The following is a 26,472-nucleotide window of genomic DNA, read 5'->3' as shown; positions in this document are numbered from 1 at the left end:
ACACACACACACACACACACACACACACACACACACACACACACACACACACACACACACACACACACACACACACACACACACACACACACACACACACACACACACACACACACCGAAGCAGGCATTTAGCAAGTGTTGATTTGATTAAGTGTTAATATGTGTGGTATTTGAAGGGACACAGGAGTGAAACAATGTGTTGAATGAAATAAGGCTCCACTCATTTACCTCATCTACTTGGTTTGGTGGAAATGTCAACACCAACGTGTGTTTGTCTGGTAGCGTCTCCCCTCTGAAGGGAAAACGGTATAAATCCCTCCTCCTTCACTCTGCTAACGGTCATGTGACGACAGCAGAGACACTTCTACGACAACTGAACGATGCTCATCTGATGAAGATGGCGAAATGCAACAGAAAGGTCCAGAAGGAGCTAGTAAGTGGACCTTGAGTAAAGATTTTTCTTCATCTCCTCTGATGTGAATGTCTCCGTCACACTTTGTTCTCAAAAACTGAGCTTTTATTTCCAGACTGAACAAACCTTCACTGTATCAAATATATTATGTACAAATACATATTTACAATGACCCACCCGCTCAATCTCACACTCCGACACCTCCCCGACAGAAACATGGGGGTCGGCCGAGTGCGAGGACGCCTGAGACGAGCTGCGTGTTACATGACAAATGAAGAGTTAGAGTCGGGATGTGGACGAGGCCTCGGCCGTGACGGCACACGTAGAGGAGGTGAGGGAGAGAGCAGGCGTCCTCCGTCTCACTGCTGCTCGGCCGGCTGCTCCCCGTCTTCCTCCTTAGCCTCCTCCGGCTGACCCTCCTCGTCGCCGTCCTCCTGCTGTTTCTCTTGCGATTCCTCGATGGTCGCCGTGGCGTCCACCACGCTGATGCTGCCGATCTGATGCTGGATGGTGCCGCCCTGCGTGGTGGCCAAGCCCTGCAGCCCCCCCGGGAGCGTCACCAGCTGGAACTGGGAGCCCAACACCTTGACGAAGGCCGAGCCGCCGGCGCCCTCCTGACCCGCCGCCGTGGACAGCACCGTCAGGTTAGAGGAGTCGGCCAGCAGCTCCGAGCCGGAGAGCGCCGAGGTCAGGAGGGTGTATCCGCCCAGGTTGGTGCCGGCCGGGCCCCCGGCCACGGTCAGCACCTTGCCCAGCGGCAGGCCGGTCAGCTGGTTGAGGGGCAGGGTGATCTGGGTCGGGGAGGCGCTGACCGTGGCCGGCCCGGAGACGGTGCGGGTCAGCCGAGGGCGTTTGGGCGCGGGCGGCGCGGGGACCGGGGTGAGGGTCATCAGGACGTTGTTGAGGTGCTGGGATTTGCTCTTCAGCTCCTTGGCTCGCTTCCTGTGCTCATCACACTGCTGCTCCAGAGCTGCAGAGGAAGAGATAATGAGTAAGCGCGCACACACACGCACACACACAAACACACACGCACACACAAGAATTTGAATTATTTTAAAAGTGAGATCATTCAAAGGTGGAAACTGACGTTTGAACGTGTGCCTTCCGCAGTGACGCAAATTAATTAATTAATTTGGTTGGAATGCCCTTTAGTGGACACGGAACGTAAAAACGTAAAAAAAAAAAAAAAAAAAAAACATTAAAAACTTGAATTTGAATAAAAAACATAAAAAATGTGAATATAATTTGAATAAAAAAACAAAAAAATTGAATATAATTAGAATATTTAACATAATAAGCATTAGAAATTAAAATATGATTTGAAGAGGAAGATTGACAGCCCTAACACACACACACACTACAGTGCAGAAACTACATGGAGGAGTCAAAAAGGTGCGAGAAAGTCTCTGGTACTGACAAGCGAGGCTGCGGGTGTACTGCTCTCTGTAACGGTCCATCTGACTCTTATGACTGGCCAGAACCTTCTTCACCAGGTCCAACATCCCAAAGTTCTGCACAATATTGTTCAGCAAAACGGCATCTGAAAAAAAAAAAAAAAAAAAAAAAACACTTCATGTTAAACAGGAAACAGCCTGGTTAAACTCTGCTGGTTTCATACGTCAACCTCACCAGAAGCCCTAAGATACAATATTAACACAATCCTTATGTTATAATATGATACTATTCTGAATATTGTAACCATGGAGTCTTATATATTACATTTTATTAGCTTTTTGTTAATGATGTAAGGAAAACTTTGTCATCATCTATTTTATCTCATAAGATAAAGTTGTCAGTCTGTTTTTTTATTCATTTTTATTCTGGCACAACAAGATTATCAAGCAGACAGGCTGACCAACACACTCATCAAAGTACTCTAGTGTTATAGAACAGAAACTTTCATTCATATTTGCAATTTACGGTACATAAAAGATCAACACTTGGCATCTGTGAATCATCTGAAAATATAATATTGCCACACAAAATGCCTGTGTCAACTCTAACCTTTGACCTGTAGTGGAGGGTCGCACACTCTCTCCTGCAGCCCCTTCAGCACCTCCTGCAGCTGCTTCTGGAAGTCCTCCACCACCTCATCCAGCAGCCCCGCCTCCTTCACCGTGCGCCAGAACACCACCGAGTCCTCTGAGCGCATAAACACACGTCACAGAGAGTCAAACCCTCACTCATTTCACTCCACATGACAACGTGTGTGTGTCTATGTGTGTGTGTGTCTATGTGTCTGTGTGTGTGTGTGTGTGTGTGTGTGTGTGTGTTTAGGTCACCTCCGATGGCTGTGACCCACTCTGACGTTTCCTCTGCCGCCTCAGGAAACGAGGCTGCGGCTCCGTTCACTGCAACACAAACAGTAAACAACATCAGTGAAACCTGTTTGTGTCACAGACTCTCTGAGGTCCAGCTCTTAAAGGGATACGGCAAATTGGCCCATTGCCATAATCCCTATAGTTTTAGGAGTAGGTTCGTTATTTTTAATTGTCAGTGCAAGCTATTTTCAGAACGGCGGAGCAGAGCCACGAGCTGCTCAGAGCTACATTACGTAAATTTGAGGTAAATTAATGCAAAACCGCTGATGCGCGTTCCCATTAGGAGCAGTTTTTCGACAAGCAGTCTCTGAATTTACGTTGAAACAACTCCGTCTCGTAACGTTCCGTTATTATCTCATAGCGTGGTGAATGTGCAGGTCACAACTTGTCCACCAGAGCGTTGGATTGTGTATTTGATGAGTTTGATGAGGGAAACCAAGAAATCCCATTAGCCTCCGTAGCGTAGCTCTGAGCAGCTCACGGCTCTGCTCCGCCGTTCTAAAAATAGCTTGCACCGACAATTAAAGGTAACAAACCTACTCCTAAAACTATAGAGATTATGGCAACGGGACAATTTGCCAAAATGTTGAACTATCCCTTTAAAGGATGGTACACATTGTACAAAATCTGCCAGGGTATGTAAACTTATGAGCACAACTGTACATGTAAAGCTACATGGTGTGGGTGTATCGGGAGGCCACCCAGCATGCACTGGGGCAACAGACTGTGTTATTTGTCCAGTTTTAGCTTTTGAATGACAAATTAAATATTACGGTAAATGTTTTGACTCGACTCCACTCTCAGTTTCTGTGTTTCCGTTACATAACTCTTTATTACTAAAAGTGATGAGAATGGATCAAGAAGAACAAAGCATTAAAACTACACCTAAATACACTTAAGCAATATATCACGACAGGCCGTGGTATATGCTCATTATACCACGGCTAAGGGGCGTTGTTCGGCCCGACGCGAAGCGGAGGACTGGAGTGATATATTGCTTTTATAAAACGGTTACGAGTAAAGGCAATATAAAAGAGGGATACGCAATCAATTTCATGTAGTTTTATTCAACCAGAAATACATATTATCCAATAAAATAGCCTCACTGTGAAAAAATAGTCCCACCTCTCCAGACGTTAGCTCCTAGTTAGCTCTGCAGCTCGTCTTTTCCTCCGCATTTTTTCAGGTGAAAGTCACTGCTCAGTCCCCTCTACCATTGTTAACCCTCCCCGCAGGTGAAAGTTCACCTAAAACATGTGAATTCAACTACTTTAGTCCATTTTTTAACATCGTAAAAACATCAGCTGTCTTTTGCTACGGACGGCAACAGTCCGTTGTCATGGATACATGACAACAACTTCCATTCATACCAGTCATACGTGCCTGACGCGGAGTGATAGCCTACGCTGTGATAAGGCTTTAGAATAGTAGCCGTGGTATATGCTCAATATACCACGGTTAACAACCAATCAGATCGCCGGATTTCACCTTTCCGTTTTATAAATCACCATAGAAACCAGTGGGACACTCAATCAAGCACATGAACCGGTGCCAGAGCGTAGGCTGGGTGACTTACAGTCGGCTGATGAAGGGGTGGCAGGGACCAGGTCAGCTGACTGGTCGCTGCTGATGGACACTTTGGTTCCCACCAGGTCTATCTTGGTGCTGCGGCAGGTGTTGGAGCAGACCTTGGTGTGCTGGTAGAAGTCCAGTTCACCTGAATCCATGATTTTCCTGTGTAATTAAACAACAATGAGGGATGATACACAACCAGGGCTCCAGACGGCCCCTAAATGGGGGCATTTTGCATTTTATTTACTTGTGATGCACGTGCAACCAATATATTTTTTTAAATACTAGTGAAACATGGAAAGGGGCAACTCAAAGAATCTGGAACCTGTGTTTTCAGGTGACAGGCCAATGTGTGTGAGGAATCGGGTCATGAACGAAAAGGAATCGGGTCATGAACGAAAAGGAAATGTGAATATTTTCCTTTTTCCATTCCCTTAAAAAGAGAAGAAAAGGAAAAAAATAAAAGTTTCCCGCTAGGGCGGTTGGTGGTTGGGTGAAAAATAAATTAGTCTGGAGCCCTGACAACATCTACGTAGATACACAACCTGTCTTTGCTAATAGCCATGTGTGATGGAACAGTGCCACCCTGAGGTGTCTCTGTCGACCTGCACGTCAGGAGCCACTGACGCACAACACATCTCATCAACACAACCCTGTTTGCCTTTGGCCTCAATTTCTGAAAGTTCAAACAATGTTTCTGCAGGAATGGAATACTGGTTTAAATGTTACTAATCATGACGACAGTTTCAAAAAGTCCTAGAAGCCAGAGGAAAAATCCTGAACACCAGAACTGAACAGGTGATAAACCTCTCTCTTCTGTTAAGCTCTAAATCAAACCCAGGGTTTGTTGAGTATAAAAAGAGGCTGTATGTTTGTGTCCATTCATAATCATAAAAATAACAATATCAGGCATGTAAATTTCACTGTTAGTGCATTCATCCAGACCTGAGCATGGTGCCATTGAGGCGGATGGCTCTCTTCCAGTCCTTCAGAGTGGATTTCCCTGCTAAGCACACAAACTCCTTTGGGCTGATCAGCTGCTCTTTGAACTGGTCAGAGAGGAAAAGAAACATTTGTTAGTCATGATCGACCCACTTCATCCTGGGCTTCACCCACGGCAGCTTCAATACGCTCAGAAATCACATGTTGTACCTGGACACACTTCACATTGATCCCGGGACACACAAACTTCTTCCAGACCAGCGTAGCTTTAGCGTCTCCACAGGTGATGGGGTAGAGGACATCAGCTTCAACGTCCACTTCCTCTGTTAACTTCACTACACAGACAGAGACAGAAGTCATTTTAAACACAACTATACATCACTGTTGAAACAGGCTTTTGGGTCATCTGTGCATTATACCATGTCTGGTGTCTGTGTTCTGCGCTGGTTGGTGTATTGTGTTTCTGTGTTATGCGTTTTCTATGTTTTTTTTCATTTAGACTGATTTTAACCATTTATACCAGACTCAGCATGCAAGGGCCTCTTTTATCCCTGTTGTAGATAAAAGGCTCAGCGCGATGAGCTAGGGGAAGATTTTCTTTTCTTTTCTTTCATTTTCTTATTGACTGTATCCCTTTCTTTTTTTTGTATTGACTTGGCATTAACTGTATTTATTGTCACTTGTGTTGTCAGTCTTTATCTGCTGCAAATAAATTTCCTTCGAGACATAATAAAAACTGAATTGAACTGAACTGAACAATAGTCAAGGCAACCTGACCATTAAATATAAAGTACAACTCCAAAACCTGATCAAAAGGGCAGGAAAAATAATTGGCATGCTGCCTCCATCATCTCTCCAGGAGATATTCGAACAAACAGTTATGAAGCAAGGTCAAAAAATCACCTCAGACCCAAATCACATCCTCCACAGGGAGTATGAGTTGATGCCTTCAGGCAGAAGGTACAGGTTACCAAGCTGTAAACTCAATAGATACAAATTCTCATTTATTCCATTATCAATTAAGCTACTTAATAACAGGAAAATAAGTTAAATAAGTTGTGTGTGTGTGTGTGTGTGTGTGTGTGTGTGGGGGAAAGGGTGGGGTGGGACATGGGGGGGGTGAGAGACAATGAGCATGTTGTGGTATGTAAAGAGTAATGTGCAATAATGAGTGTGTTGCTGAATGTAAAGAGGAATGTGCAATAATGTTGCTGTAGCAAGGGGTCAGATGGGCATCATGTTATTAATTACTATTGTCTTTTTATATGTATAGGTGATTTCAGGACATTGTGGGGGGGCGTGCAAGGAGCTGGGGGATATGATGATGTGTTTGTTTATGATCTTAGATGTATTGTTTTGTGTATGTGTTCATGGCGCCTGGAGTCTCTGGTCTGTCCAGGATGAATTTCTCCCAAGGGAGACAATAAAGACAAACTAACTAAACTAACTAACTAGTCCACAGACTATTGTCTGTGAGAAATGCTTCAATTACTACACTGCCTGAAACATACAGTCATTAGAGGCTCTCAGCTCCGTATTTTCCGAACTATAAGTCGCGCTTTTTTTAGTAGTTTGGCTGGTCATGTGACCTATATTTTAAAGCAACTTATATATCAAAAATATACGCCATGTCATCAAGAAGGTCGAGAAGGCAGAAGGCACGTACTGTATCCATAGCAACCGGAGACTCCAAAACGATCTCATGTCTCTCCCAGCATGAAACACGCGGGCACAGTTAGCTCACTGTAACAACAACAGTCTTCTTCTCACTTGTTCTCACTGTGTAAACGGTCGTTGTCCACGGTGGCACCAGCAGTTTTACATTTTTCGGCTTCTCTGCCATTGTGACGAGCTGATTGGCAGAATTGTTTCAGGCTATTGTGTAGACTAACTGAATAGTCTTTCCAGATTAAATGTTTGTTTTTGGATTCTTATGAAATAAATGTTCAAATATAAATGCGACTTATATATGTTTTTTTTCCCTCTTTGCAACATATTTTTTGACAGATGCGACTAATACTCTGGTGCGACATATAGTCTGGAAAATACGATACTTATGTTAGTCAGCTGCCATGCAAAGAATCAAGTATTTCAATCAATTTCGAGGTCAACTGTCTTGGTGAGGACACTTGGAGATCAAGGCCAGAGGAGCTAGAGAAGCGGCTGGAGGGACCAACAACCTGCACCTCCTCAGTTAGTGAATACTGTAGTAATGTGTTTATTACATTTACTTCACAAACGCTGCTTTTACAGGAGTTTTGTTAATGAAAAAAATGAATGACGCAATCTACCAAATTTTACAAAGTCTTAATAAAAATCCTGCAGGTCACATTACCAATAACGGCCTCTTCCTTTGACAGTGAAACTGAGCTGCCGGCCTCATCTTGTGCCTCAACTGGTGCAACTGTGAGGACCTCCTCCCTGGAAAACACACACACACACAGTATTTTAAGTTTCAATTCAACTGGACAACCTCCTCAGAAACTAGGTGAGTGTGTGCTGGTGGCCACTCTGTGCACAGTGTATCCGCCTCACCCTGGCTGAGGGGTCAGCTCTGCAGTCATCAGCACTGCTTTGTCGTCCTCCACCACAGAGGGCAGGTCCTCGCCCACACCGTCCGGTATGGTGACGATCACAACCTCGCTCATCTCCTGCATGCTGACCTCTGATGTCGCCATGGAGGACAGGTGGAGCTTCACACCCTGAATCTAACAACGGAGAGGGGAAAATCGTTTATTGCAAAGTTGATAATAATATTGAGAAAGGCAGCATCATTACAAGACAATGGGTTTCCTGGCAGCATTAAAGGGATAGTCCGGCGTAAATTTAACCCATGCTCTAACACACCATGAGACCGAGTAGAACCCCCCCTGGAGAGATCAAGTTCGCTGACCGCAAACTTTTCGAGTTAGAGCGACATCAGCACAGACAGCCAGATGGCAAAAATACTGCTGTCTCTGGAGCCAAGAGCCAACCGCCATCAAAGAAGCCACTTATAACCACAAATCATGCTTAGAACAGCACTACACTTCGTCAACAGTACAAACAGGGTCCCAGCACATCATACGAGGCATCAAACACCTGCTAGCTTTGCCTGGTTTAGACTGAAAGGAGAGGAAAACACAACTCACCCACTCTCCTCTAGCTTGCTATAAAGCAGACAAGTCCATTATCGAATGCAGTAGAACTGTCAGGAGTCCAGTGACGCAACACTTGGCTGTTTGAGCAACTCAGCTCTGTTCATTTCTCTGTCAACAACAATTATTGTTAGAAACAGATAGGGAAGACAGGTGGGAACTCGTCAGGGCTTCCCCACAACTAGCAAGCAGCTGGAGGAGAGTGGGTGAGTTCTGTTTTCGTCTCAGGCAAAGCTAGCAGGTGTTTGATGCCTGGTATTATGTGCTGGGACACTGATAGTACTGTTGGCGACGTTTGGTGCTGTTCTGGGCATTATTTGTGGCTATGAGTTTGCTATCTGACTGTCTGTGCTGAAGTCGCTACTGGGGTCTCGGTCTCTCGATGCTTTAGATCATGGTTTAAATTGATGCTGGAATATCCCTTTAAGTTTCCAGAAACAGACTGAGCACTGGAAAATCAAGAGGTAGGCGACATTTTCTACGAATCGCCATGTTTATATTCCAGTATCTGGTACTAACAGCTATTCGCGAAGAGCTGGATTTAAGACTGAAAACGACAAAGACGTGAGATGTGGAGCTCTCCATCGGCAAGAGATAACGCTGAATGGCGGTAGCTTCAAATGTTTTGCTCTGCATCAGCAGCAATTTAAACTGGTGGGAGCTTTGTATGACGTTTGGTGTGTGGGTGAGGCATTAGAGGTGTTGAATGGGTCTTACCTCTTTAATATCTTTACGTTCGGGCAGTCCTGACTGGATAAATGTCGCGTCGTCTTGTAGTGAAACAGTGATGCTGCTGTGGAGCAGAGTGGTTACGAGCTAGCTTTGTTTACATTAAAGCTATTCAGCCAACTAGCTAACAGCAGAGCGCTACCGGTAGACCCATTGAGTCTCCTTTATGTCTCAAACACAGTATATCTACCCAGTTCTTACACTAAATTACAGTTCATAGGAAATACTATCTCATCTCAACCCTCAACCATCAACACTACAATACTTTCTCGCTACTTCCGGTTCTCCTTCTTCGACGGTGTTGACGAAGTAGTGCATTTGGCGCCTCCAAGTGGTCTGGAGTGTGGACCTGACTTATTCAACTAACTAACTAGTAACTAACTAACTAACTAACCAATCATCTCTTTTAAACGACAATGGAATTTTTAAAAAGTGTAACTTTTATTTAAACAGTATGACTGTAACCCAATGTAACAAATGTTTCAAATCGTTTTGATCCCCGGCGAATCTGAGAGAGGAAAATCCCGGGGCAGCCACGGAGAAGAGGAGGTCACGCGAGAGTGAGAGACACTGCAGAGGGATCCGTGGTGCTCGCTCACTCGGTCCTGGTCCTGGTTCTGGTTCAACTTCTGGTCCTGTAGACTGAACTCTCCCAACACCTCTGGACTTCATGAGTCTGAGGGCCTGGTGACCGACAGACTGCAGTTTAAGATGGCGAGCCCTGGCTGGTCAGAGAGAGTCCTGGCGCTGCTCCGCCGGATGAACAGCTTCCACCTCCCAGGTAGAGCAGCGCAGTGACCCGGTGTGGAGCCTCCTCTCCGGCCAGTCACTGCTCCTGCACCCGGTGACCACCTCCGCTCTGTCCCCACAGGCTCCGGCCGCGCTGCCTGCTCCAGGTTTGAGATAGACGGGGCGCAGGTCGGCTGGATTCCTCCGCATGTGGCCTCGCTGCTGAGCCGGTTCCCGGAGGTGTTCAGTCCTCCGCACGGTGGCGCCGTGACTCTGCGCCGCAGCCTGGACTCGTATGAGCAGAGGTCCGAGGCTGTGGACGCTGTGCTGCAGGCCCTCAGACCGGAGGAGTCCCTCACCTGCCTGAGGGGGTGGAGAGATGAGGTGAGGCACTGGCACACCTGTGGTGTTATATACTGTATTATATCACAAGATAAAATGACAATGCAGAACACAGTATTATTGTCTGCAGTGCACACAGTAAACAGTTATATCATCTGAATGAATGCAATAACATCCAATTAAACCGGCAGTCTAATTAGCACGTTTTGCAGCAGCTTGCTGGTTGTTCAACTACATCCATACTGTATGGAAGACTAATATTAACATAAGTATAAAAAGATAAATAAATGAAGATATAAATATTTAAAAACAATAAAAAAAAACATTGTATTTGTACATTGTATGTCAGTTTTAGTCCTTCATATATGTGCACAGTGATTTAAAATAAATCCTGACCAACCAGACAAACTCAACCAAAAGCCAAGAGCAGTGGTGTTGTGAGTAACAGCATCATCATAATGGATAAACATCCTGAACTTAAGGAGTATTTCATTTTTCAGTTTGTGTATGATCCATGGAATGTATACAGTTTTTGCAATAAAGTGCCAGTGGCATGTGACTTTTTAAAAACTCAAATCACATGTGCATCGACAGTTCTGTTATTGTTGTAGTCTGTAATTAACCCATGCAAAGCCGTGTTGTCAAAGCAGCTCCCCCCAAAACCGTATTGCATTCTGCCTGATGCCACCACATAGACACACTCTGATCTGTCCAGGAGAAATACTCACAGTCTGATTGGAGGTCACCATAACTTCCACTTTCCTTGGATCCACTGTGAATGTTCATGCTCCTGACAGAACAAAATGCTTGTGCTCTCTATTGCCTATTGGCACTGATAACTGGGACAGTTAGTCTCCTGTAGTTGTTTCAATTTGTATGTTCTTTTAATGTTCCTCCTTTTATTGTGAAGCACTAATAGCTGCAATAATTGTATGAAATGTGCAATACAAATAAAAGTTATTATTATTATTCCATCTGATACACTGGATCAGACCTTGGTCAGTTATAACCCTCGTATTTATAGGAGTAAATACAAAGGCCTCTCCTCTTTCAGAAATACAGTGTGATGCCTAAATTATCTGACCCTCCTCTGATGTGGATGGAAAGAGCAGCTACCAGTAAGTTCTGACGCAGCTGACCAGCTCTGTGTGGTGTTTTGTCGGAGTTAAAGGTCCAGTGTGTAAAATGAGGGCAAAACAGTGACATTTGGCATTCCGATTCTATTATTTATCTATTAAATAATTATATTGTTTATTGTTGTTTAAAATGTGCTCTCTGGTTGGCTGGATTTTCCATTCCATACAAACATGGCGACCCAAGATGGCGACACTCTCTAAGCAAGACCCTATAAAAGAAGAATGATAAGGCTATGAAAACCCAACAGATTTTATTTTATAGCGATTATACACTTATACAAATATATTCATGTTAGTATGTTTAGATTTTGCTAAATATCACACACTGGACCTTTAAGTGCTGCATGAGCCCACTGTGATGCTGCACCATAGGTCTGTTCGGGGTGAAGCGGTACGGGGTCCATCTCAATGGATACACCGTCAGCAGCAGCGGGGAGGTCAGCATGTGGTTGGCGCGACGCTCCCCACACAAGCAGACGTACCCTGGACTACTGGACAACGTGGTGAGTGCCAAGTCACACAACACAGGAAGCAGATATGATCAATGTGAACTAAACAGTTCAGCGTTTCAAATTCCTCACTGCAGGAATGATTCAAGGAGGCTGAAGTGTTGCTTGTTTGTTTGAAGGCAGCAGGTGGCCTGGCTGCTGGCGTGGGCATCAAACACACTCTGGTGAAAGAGTGTCAAGAGGAAGCGTGTATCCCAGCAGCCATCGCTGAGAGGGCTCGTCCTGTCAATACAGTGAGGTGAGTCTGATACCATCGCACATCTAGAAAATTCAAGTTTCAGTAAATGTAATGTAAATGTAATGTAAATGTTATTTGTACAGGGACAGAGCACAAGAAAACATTAACTCTGTATAGAACAAGGAGAGATGCACTGAACCAGGTTTTAGTATAATGGGCAGAATAGTTAAAACAATATTATAATAACTTTAATAAATAACATGAAAATTTTTTTTTAAATTGGGCTCATAAGTCACAGCAATCAAATAATCAGGGCGCAGTCATTTGAACATCCTAAAACCAGTTTGCCTGCGCTCACTTGTGCAAAGTATAAATTGGATGAAAAGACTAAACCAACCAACCTTATCATGTGTTTTTGAAAAAAAAAAATAGTAGGAACCAATGAGCTCAGAGCCACAGAGTGAGAGACAGACTGATCCATTGTTGGTTTGGGTCTATTCGAAGAATTTAGTGAGAATAAAACAGAATGACATCAATAGTTGAAAGATCAAAGCTACTTTTCAGTGAGGTCTGTTGTTTTAATGGCACTAGAGTCCTGTCAGTGTATTAAGAACACAAAACGGCAGCATTAAAACGCCCACTGCACTGTTTTTACTCTTATTACTCAGCCATTTTATCCACCACTCCTCCATCTGTGCAGCATGCTCAAGGTCAAAAACTCAGTGAGAAACACTGAACGTTAAAGGGATAGTTCAACATTTTGGCAAATATGCCTATTGCCATAATCACTATAGTCATAGCAGTAGGTTCATTACCTTTAATTATCGGTGCATGTTGTTTTGAGATCAGCGGGGCAGAGACGTGAGCTGCTCAGTGAACACAATGAAGGTGAACGGGACAGGTCCCATTTCAAAAGCGCAAGTAGTTCCGAGTATTTGCTTCATGTGTTGTAATGTTACATATTTATACATGATTATTTCATAGCGTGGTGAATGCGTAAATGAGCCACTGCTCGACCCGCCCCCTCTACCAGTAACGGTATTCACAGGTAGGGGTGGGACTACCGGTATGCAAATTTGAAAACTAATGACATCATTGGATGTCAACTGAGGAAAACCACATAGATTTCAACCTAGGGAGCTTGCAATTTTTTGTCAATTGTCACATTTTGGTGGCCGGAAGCCAAACACCCAAGAGTCTTCAAGAAGTGTAATTTCCATAATATGTCCCCTTTAAAATTAACCACTTGTTGCTATGTCTTCTAGCTACACCTACGAGGATGAGGAGGGGGTGTTCCCTGAATGTCAGTTTGTCTTTGACTTGGAGCTTCCTCTCGACTTTAAGCCCAGAGTCGGGGATGGAGAGGTGCAGGAGTTCTACCTGCTGCCCATTGACGAGGTCAGTGTCAGTTGACATGCGCACTCCCGCGTCTTCACTTTGAAACCCACACCACGTCATCTGGATCATGATTGACTGCAATTTAGCGTGCGTATGGACGGTATTTGTTATGTCTTGCCTCGATGAAGCTCTTGACTTCCTGTCCTGGTTTCAGGTGAAGGAGCTGCTGTCCACAGATGACTTCAAACCCAACTGTGCCATGGTGGTCTTGGACTTCCTCATTAGACATTCGTTTATCGAGGCTGACACAGGTTTGAGACGGTTGGATCCATTATAAAATGTGTCGACAACATCAGATCTGTTCTTTGTGTTGACCGTGGGCTTTTCATTTCAGAGCCGTGCTATCAGGAGTTTGTGGCTGGGCTCCATCAGACATTAGAGTGAAGCTGAGGACGGAGCCTCTTGACTCCACAAGTTTACATTTATCCCAGCACATGGGCTCCCAGGAACCAAGCTCAGTGCTGCTGACTGAAGCTGGTAACCGGAAGCCAAGACGGGGGAGCGGTGCACGTGATGGCGGCTGATCTGATGGACCCTGCACAAAGGTCTTCTTGGGACAGTTTAGGCATTTGACCAATGACACCGTCCAGCTGCAGATGTATGAAAATATTTGAAGCTGTGAACAGGAGCAGTCCTGTCAAGAGTCAGTTGTTCTAACTCTGTACATGGACTCAAATCACTTCACTCCTACTGCATATTTAGACATTTGAATTTAATTGACTTAAATACTAAGAGTTAGAATACAATTAGACGTCACTGTGTTTTGTTTTATAGATACTTTTAGATCCTTCAAGGCAAGTCTGGATCACAAAATGACTTTGTGTTGTATGTTTTAACCCTGCAACTAAACACAACCGGCCTCTAAAAGCCCTGATGTTGCGTCTATTGTGTCCACTGTCACTTGTGTCTTGAGTATCTCTCCTTGCTCCTCATTTTATTTCACCAATTACAACTTAAAAAACAAACAAACAAAAAAAGACACCAGTGGCCGAGCATGGTCGTTCTGTTACAGTTTATTTCCTTTAGAATACATTAAAAAAGACGAGTGGAGAAATGTGAGGATACATCTGTGTACAAAAGAATCTTCCTCTTACAAAGAGCCCAATCGTTAAGGAGTCGCTTGCATCTTGTATTTCATTATCTGACTGACATCATCATTTTTCTAAGTGTGTGACACACTGACCTTTTTTGTTTTTTAGTTGTGTGCAAAATAATACAAGGTAAGCCAGTAGAATATCACAAAGGTAACATAAGGTGGAGCAGAGTACGAAGCAAAGAAGAAGAACAGCTGTAGACGTCATGAGTGAACTGAGAGGAAACAAAACTCAACGGTAAGATCCTGGCAGGTGTTGAGGTGTGCGCAGGTATGGTACATCCTGCTCTACTGTCAAATCTCACACCGTGTCTGTTACTTAAATAATGGGAGAGCATCTAACTGCAGAATAAAACAGACTGGGGACTGAGGGGGGGGAGTCGTCGGTATGAGTGGGAGTACTGTTTTCAGTCGCTTCCACATGCGTTTATTTTGGCAGCACAGACGGCTCTATAATCACTGACCGACTGATCGTAGTTAAACCATTTGGCAGCTAAATGCCATAGAGCTTCTTCATTGGCCGCTGCTCTTTCAAAATGATTCGGTGGCAACAGTTTCTGTTAAAGGGGCGTTACCAACATTCCTGCAAATGTTGTCCAATTAAAAGCCTACTGCTAACAAGGAAGTGTCTCCTATGATCTGTTGAAACGCTGGCACGTGTGCATGTCTAATTGCCATTAAAAAAAAATGCTGAATTTAATTTGAAAAATAGAGTGAAAACAGCATTTATGTTGACGAAAAGAAACGTAACTGTGCTGTAGATGTGTACGTTGTTCTGAATCAGCCAGCGAATTAAAACTGACCAGACAGAGAGAACTCTTCCTATAAAACAGGGCCAATCAGGCTCCACTTGTCATTTAGAGTAAGTTTTGTTAACCCCTTCATACCCAGCTGTGTACAGTGTGTTTGACGGCCCACCTTGATTTCATTCAATCCCAGTTTTCTGACTTGAAGGTTAATCTCAATCAACTTCATTTATTTTTTTAAGCGTCGTGTTAATGATGAAGTTTGTATAAAATACACATAAGTTGGTCTCGTTACATCATGTATTCATGCTCAACTGTAAATAATAAAACACTCAGCTTTTTAAATGAATGAAAACTGTATCAAATATTACAGGTTGATAAAAAAAAAAGAGAGAGAGAGAGAGAGAGAGAGAGAGAAGCGCGCTCGCTCCGTAGAAAGTTAATTTGGTCAAACTTTAGAAATGAAGGAGAATGAAAACCTATAGAATGAGAGGACAAAACTGAGAGACACGGTCACACTGCAGGACAGCGGCGTACGTCTGTCTGAGCCCTGGTCTCCTCTGGAGCTGGTCTCAGGGACTGAGGAGACCACCGTGCTCCATTCAGAGACCTGAAACCTCCGTACAGGACAAACCCTGCCTCGCCTTTAAAAGTACGAGTGAGAGAGATGCTCCTTCTCTTCATGTTCTCTTAATTTAAGGTTTCTAAACACAAGATTACAGTATTTTTATCTGAAAGCTAAAAGCTATAACCTTGGACTTAAAGTATATATCCCCTCCCCCCCACCCAACCCCCTTTTCCATTACAATTGAGCTTCTTGTTTTGTTTTGTTTTTTCCTTTGGCTCGGTTCCACTTCTTCTCCCTCATCCCTGTAACTCCCCGTTAAACTGTGCCCACCGTGATGACGAGGCAGAAACAGTGGAGGTGGTTTTTTTTCTTGGCCTTGTCTGTTTCCCCCGTCCCCTCCCGCTCCGGCTGTCACCTCACGCTCTATAGGAGAAGGCAGCCGCTCTTCTTGCCTCGTCTCTTGGCCTGCAGCGCCGCCCGGGTGGCCATCTCGAACACCTCCCTCACGCCGTCTTTCGTCTTGGCCGAGCACTCCAAGTAGCCAAAGGCGTTGATTCGGTTGGCCATGTCCCTCGCCTCCTCCGACTTCACTGGTTCCTGTTTGGGTGGAGCAGAATGATGGGGGGGGAAATCAGCTTCAACTCACACAAAAACATTTCAAAAAGTGACCTGTTCACAGTGGGTTGAGCAGATGCCACGTATGCAGAGGCTATAGTCCTCGCTGCAGTCTGGAACGCGGCATTAAATAACATATAAAAAACAAAAAGTGACCTGTTCACTTTACAGTTTAAATGTGGCATCGTTTTATTGGCTGATTAACAATCATTGAACCAATGTCCGCAGCTCAATGGCTGTAATGGAAGTTACCCTAACCTACAGTTTCTCATGACCACTACAAAGCTGATATGTTCTCACTCCCATCAATTAGGCTATTATTTACTTTTTTCTTTTCTTTTTGAACACTTATGCACACATTACAGGACAGTTAGATACGTACAGAAGAGTATGGGACAAGGGGCAACAGAACAAAACAAAGAGGGGGTGGGATTGTGAAAAGGGGTATTGAGCAGGCATTTTGAGGGGTGTTGAACTTGTTGGGAGTAAAAAGAGGAAAAGAGAGAGAAAAAAAAAAGCAGTGATATTATCTTTTATGGTGAATGTAAGTTTGTCCACTTTTGAGTGTTGGGTTAGCAGACTGTACCAGTGTTTTATTAATAGTTTTGTTCTGTCTTTCCAATTGAGTTAAATCATTTTCTTGCCAATGGTTTTGGGGTTGATAGAGAGGGCTACATATAGTGGGGGAGAGTGGGATACTGAGGTTGAGAACTTCCCATCAAATTAGTTAATGTTTTTTCTCTATTTTTTTTCAATAAAGGTACATTACCACACATATACTGATCATAAAATAAGAAAATAAAATTGCTGATAATTACAATGAAAGAGCGGGACAAAGAACATCAGTGCGAACAGAGCTCCCACAGGTTCACCCCTCCAACAACCTCACTGACCTGTTTCATCTTGGCCAGCTCTCTGCGTGTGTGCTCATCGTTCCGCAGGTCTTTCTTGTTCCCCACCAGAATAATGGGCACGTTGGGACAGAAGTGTTTGACCTCAGGAGTCCACTTCTCTGGAATATTCTCTGTGTCGGGTTCAAGGTGGACATGTTGAATACGGAGCACACAGACACAATAATGTTTGTAAAAAAAAAAAAAAACCTGCATAGAAGAAACCTCACCTAAACTGTCGGGGCTGTCGATGGAGAAACACATGAGGATGACGTCTGTGTCTGGGTACGAGAGGGGTCTCAGTCGGTCGTAGTCCTCCTGACCGGCCGTGTCCCACAGGGCCAGCTCCACCTGCAAGAGAGGAGGATGTAACTACAGACACACATCCATACAACACTGGATCTTCGTCACGACTGGATGTGACAGAGGAAACACACTGTAAAGTCTCTACATTTACAGTTTAGTTCAAGCTTGTTCATGAGATTCTGAATTTTTGAGATTAAGGCTCAACTTGTTTATGACTGAGCATACTGAGCAAACAGTGCATGAAGACGTCAGTGAACTTGTAAGAGGAAAAAACGTTATTATAAAATATTATCTTCCTGTCTGAGAGCCAGGTGTTCAGATGGATCTCAACCCTGAGTCTGTGTCAGGGTGTGGTCGGCCTCGCTTAGCGTAAAGGCTGCAAGAACAGGAGGAGACCGCTGGCTTTGACTAAAGTCTAAAAAAAACACAGCTACAGTACCTGCAGTACATCCCAAAAACTGATGTGTTCTTATGAGGAGTTACTCAGGCTTTCTTTACACTACAAATTTTTTTTTGCTCTCAAGTGGCACAGATCAGATCTGTAACATGAAAACAGGAAAAAATGCATGATATCGGATATTGTCAGATCAGATTCAGGCCCCCATCATATGTGGAAACAAATCAGATACAATGCGCCAATGTGTCTGCAGTCTAAACAGACAGATCAGATCTTTCCTGGCAATGCGTCATCAATGATAATATTCATTAAAGGTCCCATATTATGCTGTTTTTCAACCATTTCACATGGGTCTAAGTTGCCCAACCATATTGTATTCATAGTGTATTGTCCCCAAATCAATCTGCAGCTCTGCATCTCAGCAATCTAAAAGTGGCTCTCCAGAAATGACCTTCAAATGCAAATAAGATGTGTAAACCACGTCCACTCCACACCCGTCAAGGGGAGAGGGTGTGGTTTTCGCTACAGGTACATGTGCTAATGTTGACATTGGGACAGAAAAAAAAAACAAAAATAAAAAGTTTCTGAGACTCTCATCTGGTCTGAAAAAATGTCAATGTTCCTTTTTTACTGTGGCAGAAGGAGATACATGGAGAGACTCCTACAGCCATCAGAAAGTTCTGTGTGAAACTGTCAAATAAAAAAAACAAGTGAAACTGAGCAGCAGCACAAACTGTGCACTGAGCGACTGATGAGAAGCTACCGGAGAATATTGAGGTGGTTTTGCGCCGGGAGACGAGACTTCCTCGTTCAGATGTCTCTCATTCCGTGATGCGCTGATGAGAAGCGGTACCGTTCCAATATTCTCCGCTCCGCGATTTCATTTTTAATGACGGGCGGCTGTTTTTCAGTCAATAATTCAAAATGATCATCTGGGGGCCGTGGTACCGACCGCTCCTCCCGCACGGCTTCATGTGAAATGACGGACGGGAGGAGAGGGGGGGGGGGGTCGCGACTGTCACTGTTATGGAAATGTCTCACCGGGCGGAGCTCACGGTTTTCCAGACTGGCCCAGGGGGAGGATAAGGAAGTAGCCTACCGGGAGGTGGAGTCACTTGAGTTCAGTGCTTCATGACGTCGAGCTGCACAGCAATTTCAATTCGCCCGTTTGGAGGCACGATCTCAAAAAAGTGAAGCAATCAATTTTTTCACCTCCAGGCGTCACAGAAAGCCACAGGAACACATAGAACCGCTACAAAACCTGTAGAAAGTGGATTTTGCATAATATGGGCCCTTTAATTCCCGTGCCCACACGTTTAGCTGAACCTCTGTATTGGCGCGTGGGGCTGACCTGGACGAGCATGGCCAGCTGTGGCCAGCTGTGGTCACTGTCACAGGAATTATTTCAGTGTTTCATTTTTGTTGTGTCTGTGCATCTGTTATTTTCCTCACCAGTTCTTGTTTTCATATAACATTCATTCATATGCGGATCGAGGGCAAGTGAAGGAGTGTGAAAGAGAATGAGCGCAATAGAAACACCAGATTTCATGTTTGCCCACCAGCAAAAACTGAAACGAGCCGATTAGAAATCAAGACAGGAAAAACAAACAGTGTCCATGTGTCCAAGAGGCTAAGTTCGTCCCATCCTCACTATGTTGTCAAATTAAATCGTACATCATTATACAGTACAGTCATTTTGTAACTATTATACATTTGGAATTGGGTGAGGTCGGCCGGGGGAGGGCCTCCAAATAAAATTCTGCTCAGGGCCCCAATTTGGCCACTTTGACTATAATCAGGGCCGTTGCTAGGAATTCTGGGGCCCCTGAAAGAATACTAAAGTGGGGCCCTACCCCCAGACTTTTCCACTTTTTTTTCTTAGACTACATATGTATTATCATTTTTTTATTTAGCCTACTGTGTTTTGATGCTAATGCAGTATTACTATGAGTCATTAGTCAGGGTCTTATGCAGAATAAATCAGTACAAAGATTGGACTTTTGTGGGCCCTACTGGGCGCTGGGCCCCTAGAATTATCATCACCTTTCTCCCCTATACAACGGCCCTGACTATAATAACCCTGGTGGTAAGGATGAATGATAATGACCCTACCTGTTTACCATCCACCTCAATATCGGCCACGTAGTTTTCAAACACAGTGGGCACATAAACCTCAGGGAACTGATCTTTGCTGAACACGATGAGGAGGCAGGTTTTGCCGCAGGCTCCATCACCGACTATCACCAGTTTCTTTCGGATTGCAGCCATCTGAAAGAACGAGGAAAGATCTGTTACGAGTCTGTTACGAGTCTGTGGTCACAGTTTTCATTGGTGCTAAAAATCAGGATCCAGGGTGGTTTGAGTTAGTGGGTTCATCAGACACTTGAAAAAATGATTTGACAAAACAATGCTTTGAACACTATGAGAACATACTTTATAAAAGGTAATGTGTCATATAAATTCATCTTCTGTTGTAGCTATTGTAAGATAAACTGTGGGGTTACACTGCTCATGTGACAACAATTAAGTCTATTACTCAATTTGAATTATTATTATATATTATTCTGGCGAAAAACAATATACAAACAGGTGACAGTTTATGGGATAAACTGAATGAATGAGTGGACAGGCATAACAAATGGTGTGGTTTCATTACAGGTTCACTACATGGTACAATTAAGCAGTGAATTTCCCATCATGCTCCATTGCGAGTGGCACAAAGTCACTGATTCTGATTTTCTGTCAAGAGGAAAAGATCCAAGTGCCTTTGAAGGACAAATGCAAAAAGCAATGGGCACCGATCTACAGAAACGGGACACAGACAGATGAGTCATCCTTCAGCATCTTTTGGAAGACTTTCCCTCCCATAGAGTTTACTGAAGAGCCCCTGTAAATAATACACAATCCACAAAACAAAGCCATTTTCTATGTGGGGCCAAACAGCAGAAATACGGAATAGGGCTTCATTCTGTTTAGTTTATAGGTTGTTGTAAATAGTCAAGTCACTGAACCTACTAAATCACACTATAACATGGCAGTCAATAGGAGGAACCTATTACTTTTATCGGGCAAAATTAAACAGCACAGATTCATAGTGAGTGGTGCAGACACCTATTATGGTCTGTCACCGCATCGGGAAGTGAAGTGAGCTAACATGACACACTGTAACACACTGTATATGTGATGGTTAGCTACAGCTGCCTGGCGGATCTCGACTATTTGGCAAGTTTACGTTGCATTAGCGCTTCACTTCCTCACTGCCGTTTAGCTCCGTTGTAAAGAGCCGCTGTACCTGTCATCTTAACCTCTGGTCGACTGCTTCACGATACAAACTTGCTGTCCCGATGTTACCTTATTTTTAACCATCCCTGCCCTGTGGCCTGTGTGAATCAGTGGTAACGTTAGCTAACTTGTCGCTAGCAGCAGCAGCAGCAGCAGGTCATATTCCCTCTGAGGAAGCTTTAGCTGTTAGCTTGCTAACTTTGCTTAGTTTTTCGGGACAGCTGGCCTGTGGTAAAGCCGGACACAGGGTGTTTTGAGACCGAAGTATATCGTCCGAATCTAGCGGCTAACCTTCAACACTAAGATACGAAGCAGAGACCAAATAAGAGAGGTCATATTTGCGAAAATGTACCGTTTTATTTAGAGATACTCGCCTTTCTTTCGTTTTCCTGTCGGACGCAACAGCCCCGCCCCCGACAGTGCCACGAAGATTCGAGCCGCCCATCTGAGGCACTTCCAGCCAATGGGGCACGGCGGAACCATGACGACGCGTAACTGAGCCAACCATTATGAATCATAAAATAGGTTCTGCGACAGATACCACGATTTACAATATACCTCAAAAACAAACTCACATACCTTGGAATTACTATTGTTAAAAAAAAAAAAAAAATCAAAACTCAGGTAGATGCTCTGAAAATGTAAATCTGATAATTGACAAGACAAGGAGAAAACTGAACCAATGGCTTCAGAGAGATTTATCTCTGAAGGGACGAATAACAAAGGCAGAAGGGTTGTCTCATCTCACATTTGCTCTATTCCCCTGTCTGTCGACAAACAGCTCTGTAGTGCCATTGATTAGTTATCATTTAATTTCATATGGAAAAACAAGAGGCATTATTTGAAACAGATCTGTTATTATGAACACCTGTGATACAGGTGGTCTAAACTTTTTTTTACTACCCTTAACAATTCCTTAAAAATTAAGTGGATAAAGCATTTCTTACATAATCTTACATCCACTTGCAACTTTATACCCAAATATATTTTTTCTATCATTGGAGGCCTTGAATATATATGTGATTATAAAATAGAAAAACTTCCCCTAATTCTGTCAAACCTCCAGAAGCAAATGCTTTATTTGCAACAATCAACACATAATATAAAAATAAATCTCTATTTAGTCCAGACTCCTAAAACCAGATCTACATCCGGCCTTGCATCTTTCCAGTCAGCTGCTGTCTCTGACTGGAATGCATTACAAAAACACCTTAAACTGGATAACTTCATCTCCATCGCGGCCTTCAAAGACGCCATCTCACACCTTTTTACAGATTCTTGCAGCTGCTTCCCTACTATTTAACTATTTAACTATTTAACCCTTTTCCTCAGTTTTCTGCTTGTTGCATGCCCATACCTGCCGCCGTCGGCCTAGGCCACTTTCTGTGACACACTGTTAATTACTGAAACTAACTGTCTTTTAGTGTTTCTATGTTTGTAAATAATCGTTACTGATAACCCTGTTCCTTACCCTCTCTCTCTCTCAACTTTTAGGCTCTCTAAAGAATCCTGTAATGTTTGTAAAAACCTTGGCTATTTACTCTTTTATGCTTGTAAAAACCTTGGCTATTTACTCTTTTATGCTTGTAAAAATCTTGGCTATTTACTCTTTTATGCTTGTAAAAATCTTGTCTTTTTATGCTTGAATATCCTTATTAACTTTTATGCCTTATTTTCTGCTGAATGTTTGTATAGTTGTGCATATTTGCTATTGTCTTTTAACCTATCTTTTCTCCCTCACAGCCCCCCTCCCCCTCCCCCTCAAGAAGCTTATGCCTCTTGTCAGGCCATCATTGTAAATAAGAACTTGTTCTTAATTGATTCTGCCTGGTTAAATAAAGGTTAAATTAAAAAAAATCCTAATTCTTGGTTTGATAATAACATCATTTTTGTTACCTAGCTACTCAATGACAATGTAAATCTGCTAAATTACACAGAATTCCTTCAAATATATGATAGTTCCTGTTACCCCAAAATAATCTGCAATTGTAATGGATGTCGTTCCCTCTGATATCCTAACTCTATTAAGAGGTGTTTGTCTTCCTTTAGACCCCACATTAACACCAGAGGGTCATATATGCTTCTCTTTCAAAACTAAAAGAAAAAATGTCCCATAAGGTCATTGTTTCAAACAGATATCACCACTACCCCATCTGTTGTTTAGTAGCCTACTGGTCTATGGTTGATGGTTTGAACTGGATCCATTTATGGAACCTCCCATACAGATACTTAATTACAAATAAAGTGAGAGAAATGTCTTACAAACTAATTCATATTACTCTGCCAAACATTATTAAAATTGCTGTCTGCGTGAGTCTGAGCCCGAAACGGTGATGTACCTGTTCCGGCACTGTCCCTCCACTGCCACCTTCTGGAAAGAAGTAATATGTTATATCACATTGAAGATTGACTTAGATTGGAACAATATACTTTTTGGTGTCCATGATGTCAAAAGTAAAAAACAGAAAGAACTGTATGTCATAAATTTAATAATAATATTAGGGAAATACCACATACACAAATCAGCTAAATTTGGTTACTCAAACCCCTGTTTTGTGGCATTCCAAAGGGAAACGGAACAGTAGCCTATATTCAAAGCATCTGTGACTCAAAAAAAAATCATCTAGCACTCTTTCTTGTTCCTTACATCTATTTGGTATGACTGCTCCAAACGCAAGCCAGCGTTTTCTTCTCAATTACAAAAATAATGTATTATGTCCACCTTTTTAAATTGTATGTCCTATTTTTTTCTATGTAAGTGTAACGGATGTGCACTCACTCCACCCATAAAAGACGTGCTAACCAATCCGCAAAGTGGTTGTCAACCTCTTGGCGAAGAGGTTAGCATCGTCGCCTCCGGTGCGGGAGGTTGTGGGATCGAACCCCACCTAGGGCAGGCCGTGAGAAACACAACGCAGAGGGCCAGATATGACATCGGCTACATAAGGGCAAGCAAAAGTAGGCTATAGTATAAATTTGACGCAAGAGAATTCACAATGATTTAATTAGCCTATTAGAATCGGACAAAAAAATAGGTGATCACATAAAACTGATTCAGATCAACTGATTTGCCCACACAGATAAAGAGATACTGTGTCGGCTATCAAGCACCAGCATATAAAGTGCACAGTGCACCAGTTATCTAAATCATTCACTGTTCTGGTCTTGCATTGTTGCATCTCCATCCATTTTATCCATCGTACACAGCCCATCTCACCTAAATTTACTAGGACGCATGGGAGTTTGCCCAACCAGCCCACATATGTTTTGTGGACTTGGAGAAGGCTTTCGACCGTGTCCCACGTGGCATCCTGTGGGAGGTGCTCCGAGAGTATGGGGTCGGAGGCCCTCTGCTGAGGGCTGTACGGTCCCTGTATGACCGGAGCAGGAGCCTGGTTCGCATGGCCGGCAGTAAGTCAGACCTGTTCCCGGTGCGTGTTGGACTCCGGCAGGGCTGCCCTTTGTCACCGGTTCTGTTCATTATTTTTATGGACAGAATTTCTAGGCGCAGCCAAGGGCCGGAGGGGGTACGGTTCGGGAGCCACCTGATTTCATCTCTGCTTTTTGCGGATGTTGTTGTCTTGTTGGCTCCCTCGAGCCAGGACCTTCAGCATGCACTGGGGTGGTTTGTAGCCGAGTGTGAAGCAGCTGGGATGAGAATCAGTTGTCACTGACCTCTTGACCTCCGAGGCCATGGTTCTCGACCAGAAAAAAAGTGGTTTGCACCCTCCAGGTCGGGGGAGAGTGCCTTCCTCAGGTGCAGGAGTTAAAGTATCTTGGGGTCTTGTTCACGAGTGAGGGAAGGATGGAGCGCAAGATTTACAGGCGGATCGGTGCAGCGGCCGCAGTAATGCGGTCTTTGTATTGGTCCATCGTGGTGAAGAAGGAGCTGAGCCGAAAGGCGAAGCTCTCGATTTACCGGTCGATCTACGTTCCCACCCTCACCTATGGTCATGAACTCTGGGTCATGACCGAAAGAACGGGATCCCGGATACAAGCGGCCGAAATGAGCTTCCTCCGCAGGGTGGCGGGGCGCTCCCTTAGAGATAGGGTGAGGAGCTCTGTCACCCGGGAGGAGCTCGGAGTAGAGCCGCTGCTCCTCCACATCGAGAGGAGCCAGCTGAGGTGGCTTGGGCATCTGTATCGGATGCCCCCTGGACGCCTCCCTCGGGAGGTGTTCAGGGCACACTGGAGTGACTATGTCACTCGGCTGGCCTGGGAACGCCTTGGGGTCCCCCCGGAAGAGCTGGAGGAAGTGTCCGGGGAGAGGGAAATCTGGGGATCTCTGCTCCGACTGCTGCCCCCGCGACCCGACTACGGATGAAGCGCAAGAGAATGGATGGATGGATGGATGGATGGATGGATGGATGGATGGATGGATGGATGGATGGATGGATGGATGGATGGATGACTATGAGAAACGTGTGTCAGAAGAATGTAAATGGATTCTTCCTCATTCAATTGGCTAGACACTAGCTAGGCGCCATTAATGTTGGTTGTTGCTGGTTGACGTGGAGAAAATTTGCCATGAGTTGAAGATGTGACAATAAAGACCTAATCTGTGACACTCAACAACCCTGCCTAAGTCTTCTTCTTTTTGTTGTATCATCCAGCAGTGATTGTGGCCGTTCTTACAAACAGATACAGTCTACTTTACTGTAGCCTACTGTTTTTGAAAGTCATTGAAAGTTACTGTATGTGTGTGTACATATATGTGGCAAGGTGAAGAGGGCCCAGGCGGGCTTCGAACCCCAGACTCCCGGAAATAGTCATGCGCGCTAACCATTCGGCCAAAGGGACATCCCCTTGGCCAAGTAAGGGCGCATGATCAGCTGGAGGCATAGTGACAGGGCTTGTCAACTGTCACATATATATTTTTTTTTTTTTCAGAATGTTACCTGCGCGTTCACTTTTTGTAGAATTGCAAGACTGCCAACTGGGGTTGGAGGACACTTATGTTCACACTCCAGCAGGAGAACACTTTAGTTGAGATAGTCCATCAAAACGATGCCATTACACTCTGAGAAGTGTAAATAGACAAATGAAGCATGTGATGTTGATGAAGGGCTGTGATGAGTATGTGTATATTACTAAATTCTATATTGAAATGGAATGAAAAACTAATCAATGAATTTTCAAGAGTTACAATTAGTGCAATATCTGACAAGAA

The 26,472-nt window shown here is 43.9% G+C and overlaps 3 protein-coding genes across 4 annotated transcripts; 1 reads left to right on the top strand and 2 right to left on the bottom strand.

Moving 5' to 3' along the window:
* Positions 1-653: 653 nt before the first annotated feature.
* gmeb2 (glucocorticoid modulatory element binding protein 2) lies at positions 654-9,408 on the bottom strand. The gene is made up of 10 exons (XM_083975055.1): positions 9,102-9,408; positions 7,783-7,955; positions 7,583-7,668; positions 5,458-5,582; positions 5,251-5,354; positions 4,310-4,467; positions 2,695-2,763; positions 2,417-2,554; positions 1,830-1,952; positions 654-1,382 (listed from the first exon to the last, which is right to left on the bottom strand). Exons 2-10 carry the CDS (start codon positions 7,923-7,925, stop codon positions 772-774), a joined length of 1,557 nt encoding a protein of 518 aa, XP_083831181.1. The 5' UTR covers positions 7,926-7,955; positions 9,102-9,408; the 3' UTR covers positions 654-771.
* Positions 9,409-9,699: 291 nt separating this feature from the next.
* On the top strand, positions 9,700-14,258 carry tpk2 (thiamin pyrophosphokinase 2). Its single transcript, XM_083974595.1, has 8 exons — positions 9,700-9,894; positions 9,985-10,226; positions 11,239-11,302; positions 11,693-11,823; positions 11,949-12,067; positions 13,273-13,405; positions 13,560-13,656; positions 13,740-14,258. The coding sequence occupies exons 1-8, from the start codon at positions 9,825-9,827 to the stop codon at positions 13,787-13,789; spliced, it is 906 nt and encodes a 301-aa protein (XP_083830721.1). The 5' UTR covers positions 9,700-9,824; the 3' UTR covers positions 13,790-14,258.
* Positions 14,259-14,400: 142 nt separating this feature from the next.
* LOC310989170 (rho-related GTP-binding protein RhoA-C) lies at positions 14,401-21,731 on the bottom strand. 2 transcript variants are annotated; one of them, XM_083976127.1, is made up of 5 exons: positions 21,677-21,731; positions 20,133-20,288; positions 17,548-17,668; positions 17,321-17,451; positions 14,401-16,409 (listed from the first exon to the last, which is right to left on the bottom strand). In XM_083976127.1, exons 2-5 carry the CDS (start codon positions 20,286-20,288, stop codon positions 16,236-16,238), a joined length of 582 nt encoding a protein of 193 aa, XP_083832253.1. In that variant the 5' UTR covers positions 21,677-21,731; the 3' UTR covers positions 14,401-16,235. The 2 variants fall into 2 exon arrangements, with proteins under 2 accessions (XP_083832253.1, XP_083832254.1); XM_083976128.1 differs by having other exon boundaries at positions 21,655-21,707.
* Positions 21,732-26,472: the final 4,741 nt, after the last annotated feature.

The sequence above is a fragment of the Trachurus trachurus genome (assembly GCF_905171665.1).
Source record: "Trachurus trachurus genome assembly, chromosome: 7".
NCBI classification, from domain to species: Eukaryota; Metazoa; Chordata; class Actinopteri; order Carangiformes; family Carangidae; genus Trachurus; species Trachurus trachurus.
The sequence above is the reverse complement of the archived record's forward strand: the minus strand, read 5'-3'. Positions and strand labels throughout refer to the sequence as shown.

Bases quoted from the DNA above. Each gene is read 5' to 3' on its own strand.
- gmeb2 (XM_083975055.1), bottom strand. From the start codon at position 7,925: ATGGCGACATCAGAGGTCAGCATGCAGGAGATGAGCGAGGTTGTGATC. The intron at 7,669-7,782 runs GTGAGGCGGATA...TGTGTTTTCCAG, and splicing joins GAGCTGACCCCTCAGCCAGG to GGAGGAGGTCCTCACAGTTG. The intron at 5,583-7,582 runs GTAATGTGACCT...CTGTCTGTGTAG, and splicing joins AAAGGAAGAGGCCGTTATTG to TGAAGTTAACAGAGGAAGTG.
- LOC310989170 (XM_083976127.1), bottom strand. From the start codon at position 20,288: ATGGCTGCAATCCGAAAGAAACTGGTGATAGTCGGTGATGGAGCCTGC. The intron at 17,452-17,547 runs GTGAGGTTTCTT...AACCCGACACAG, and splicing joins CGACAGCCCCGACAGTTTAG to AGAATATTCCAGAGAAGTGG. The intron at 16,410-17,320 runs GTCAGTGAGGTT...CCACCCAAACAG, and splicing joins AGCTGGCCAAGATGAAACAG to GAACCAGTGAAGTCGGAGGA.
- tpk2 (XM_083974595.1), top strand. From the start codon at position 9,825: ATGGCGAGCCCTGGCTGGTCAGAGAGAGTCCTGGCGCTGCTCCGCCGG. The intron at 9,895-9,984 runs GTAGAGCAGCGC...CTGTCCCCACAG, and splicing joins GAACAGCTTCCACCTCCCAG to GCTCCGGCCGCGCTGCCTGC. The intron at 12,068-13,272 runs GTGAGTCTGATA...TATGTCTTCTAG, and splicing joins CGTCCTGTCAATACAGTGAG to CTACACCTACGAGGATGAGG.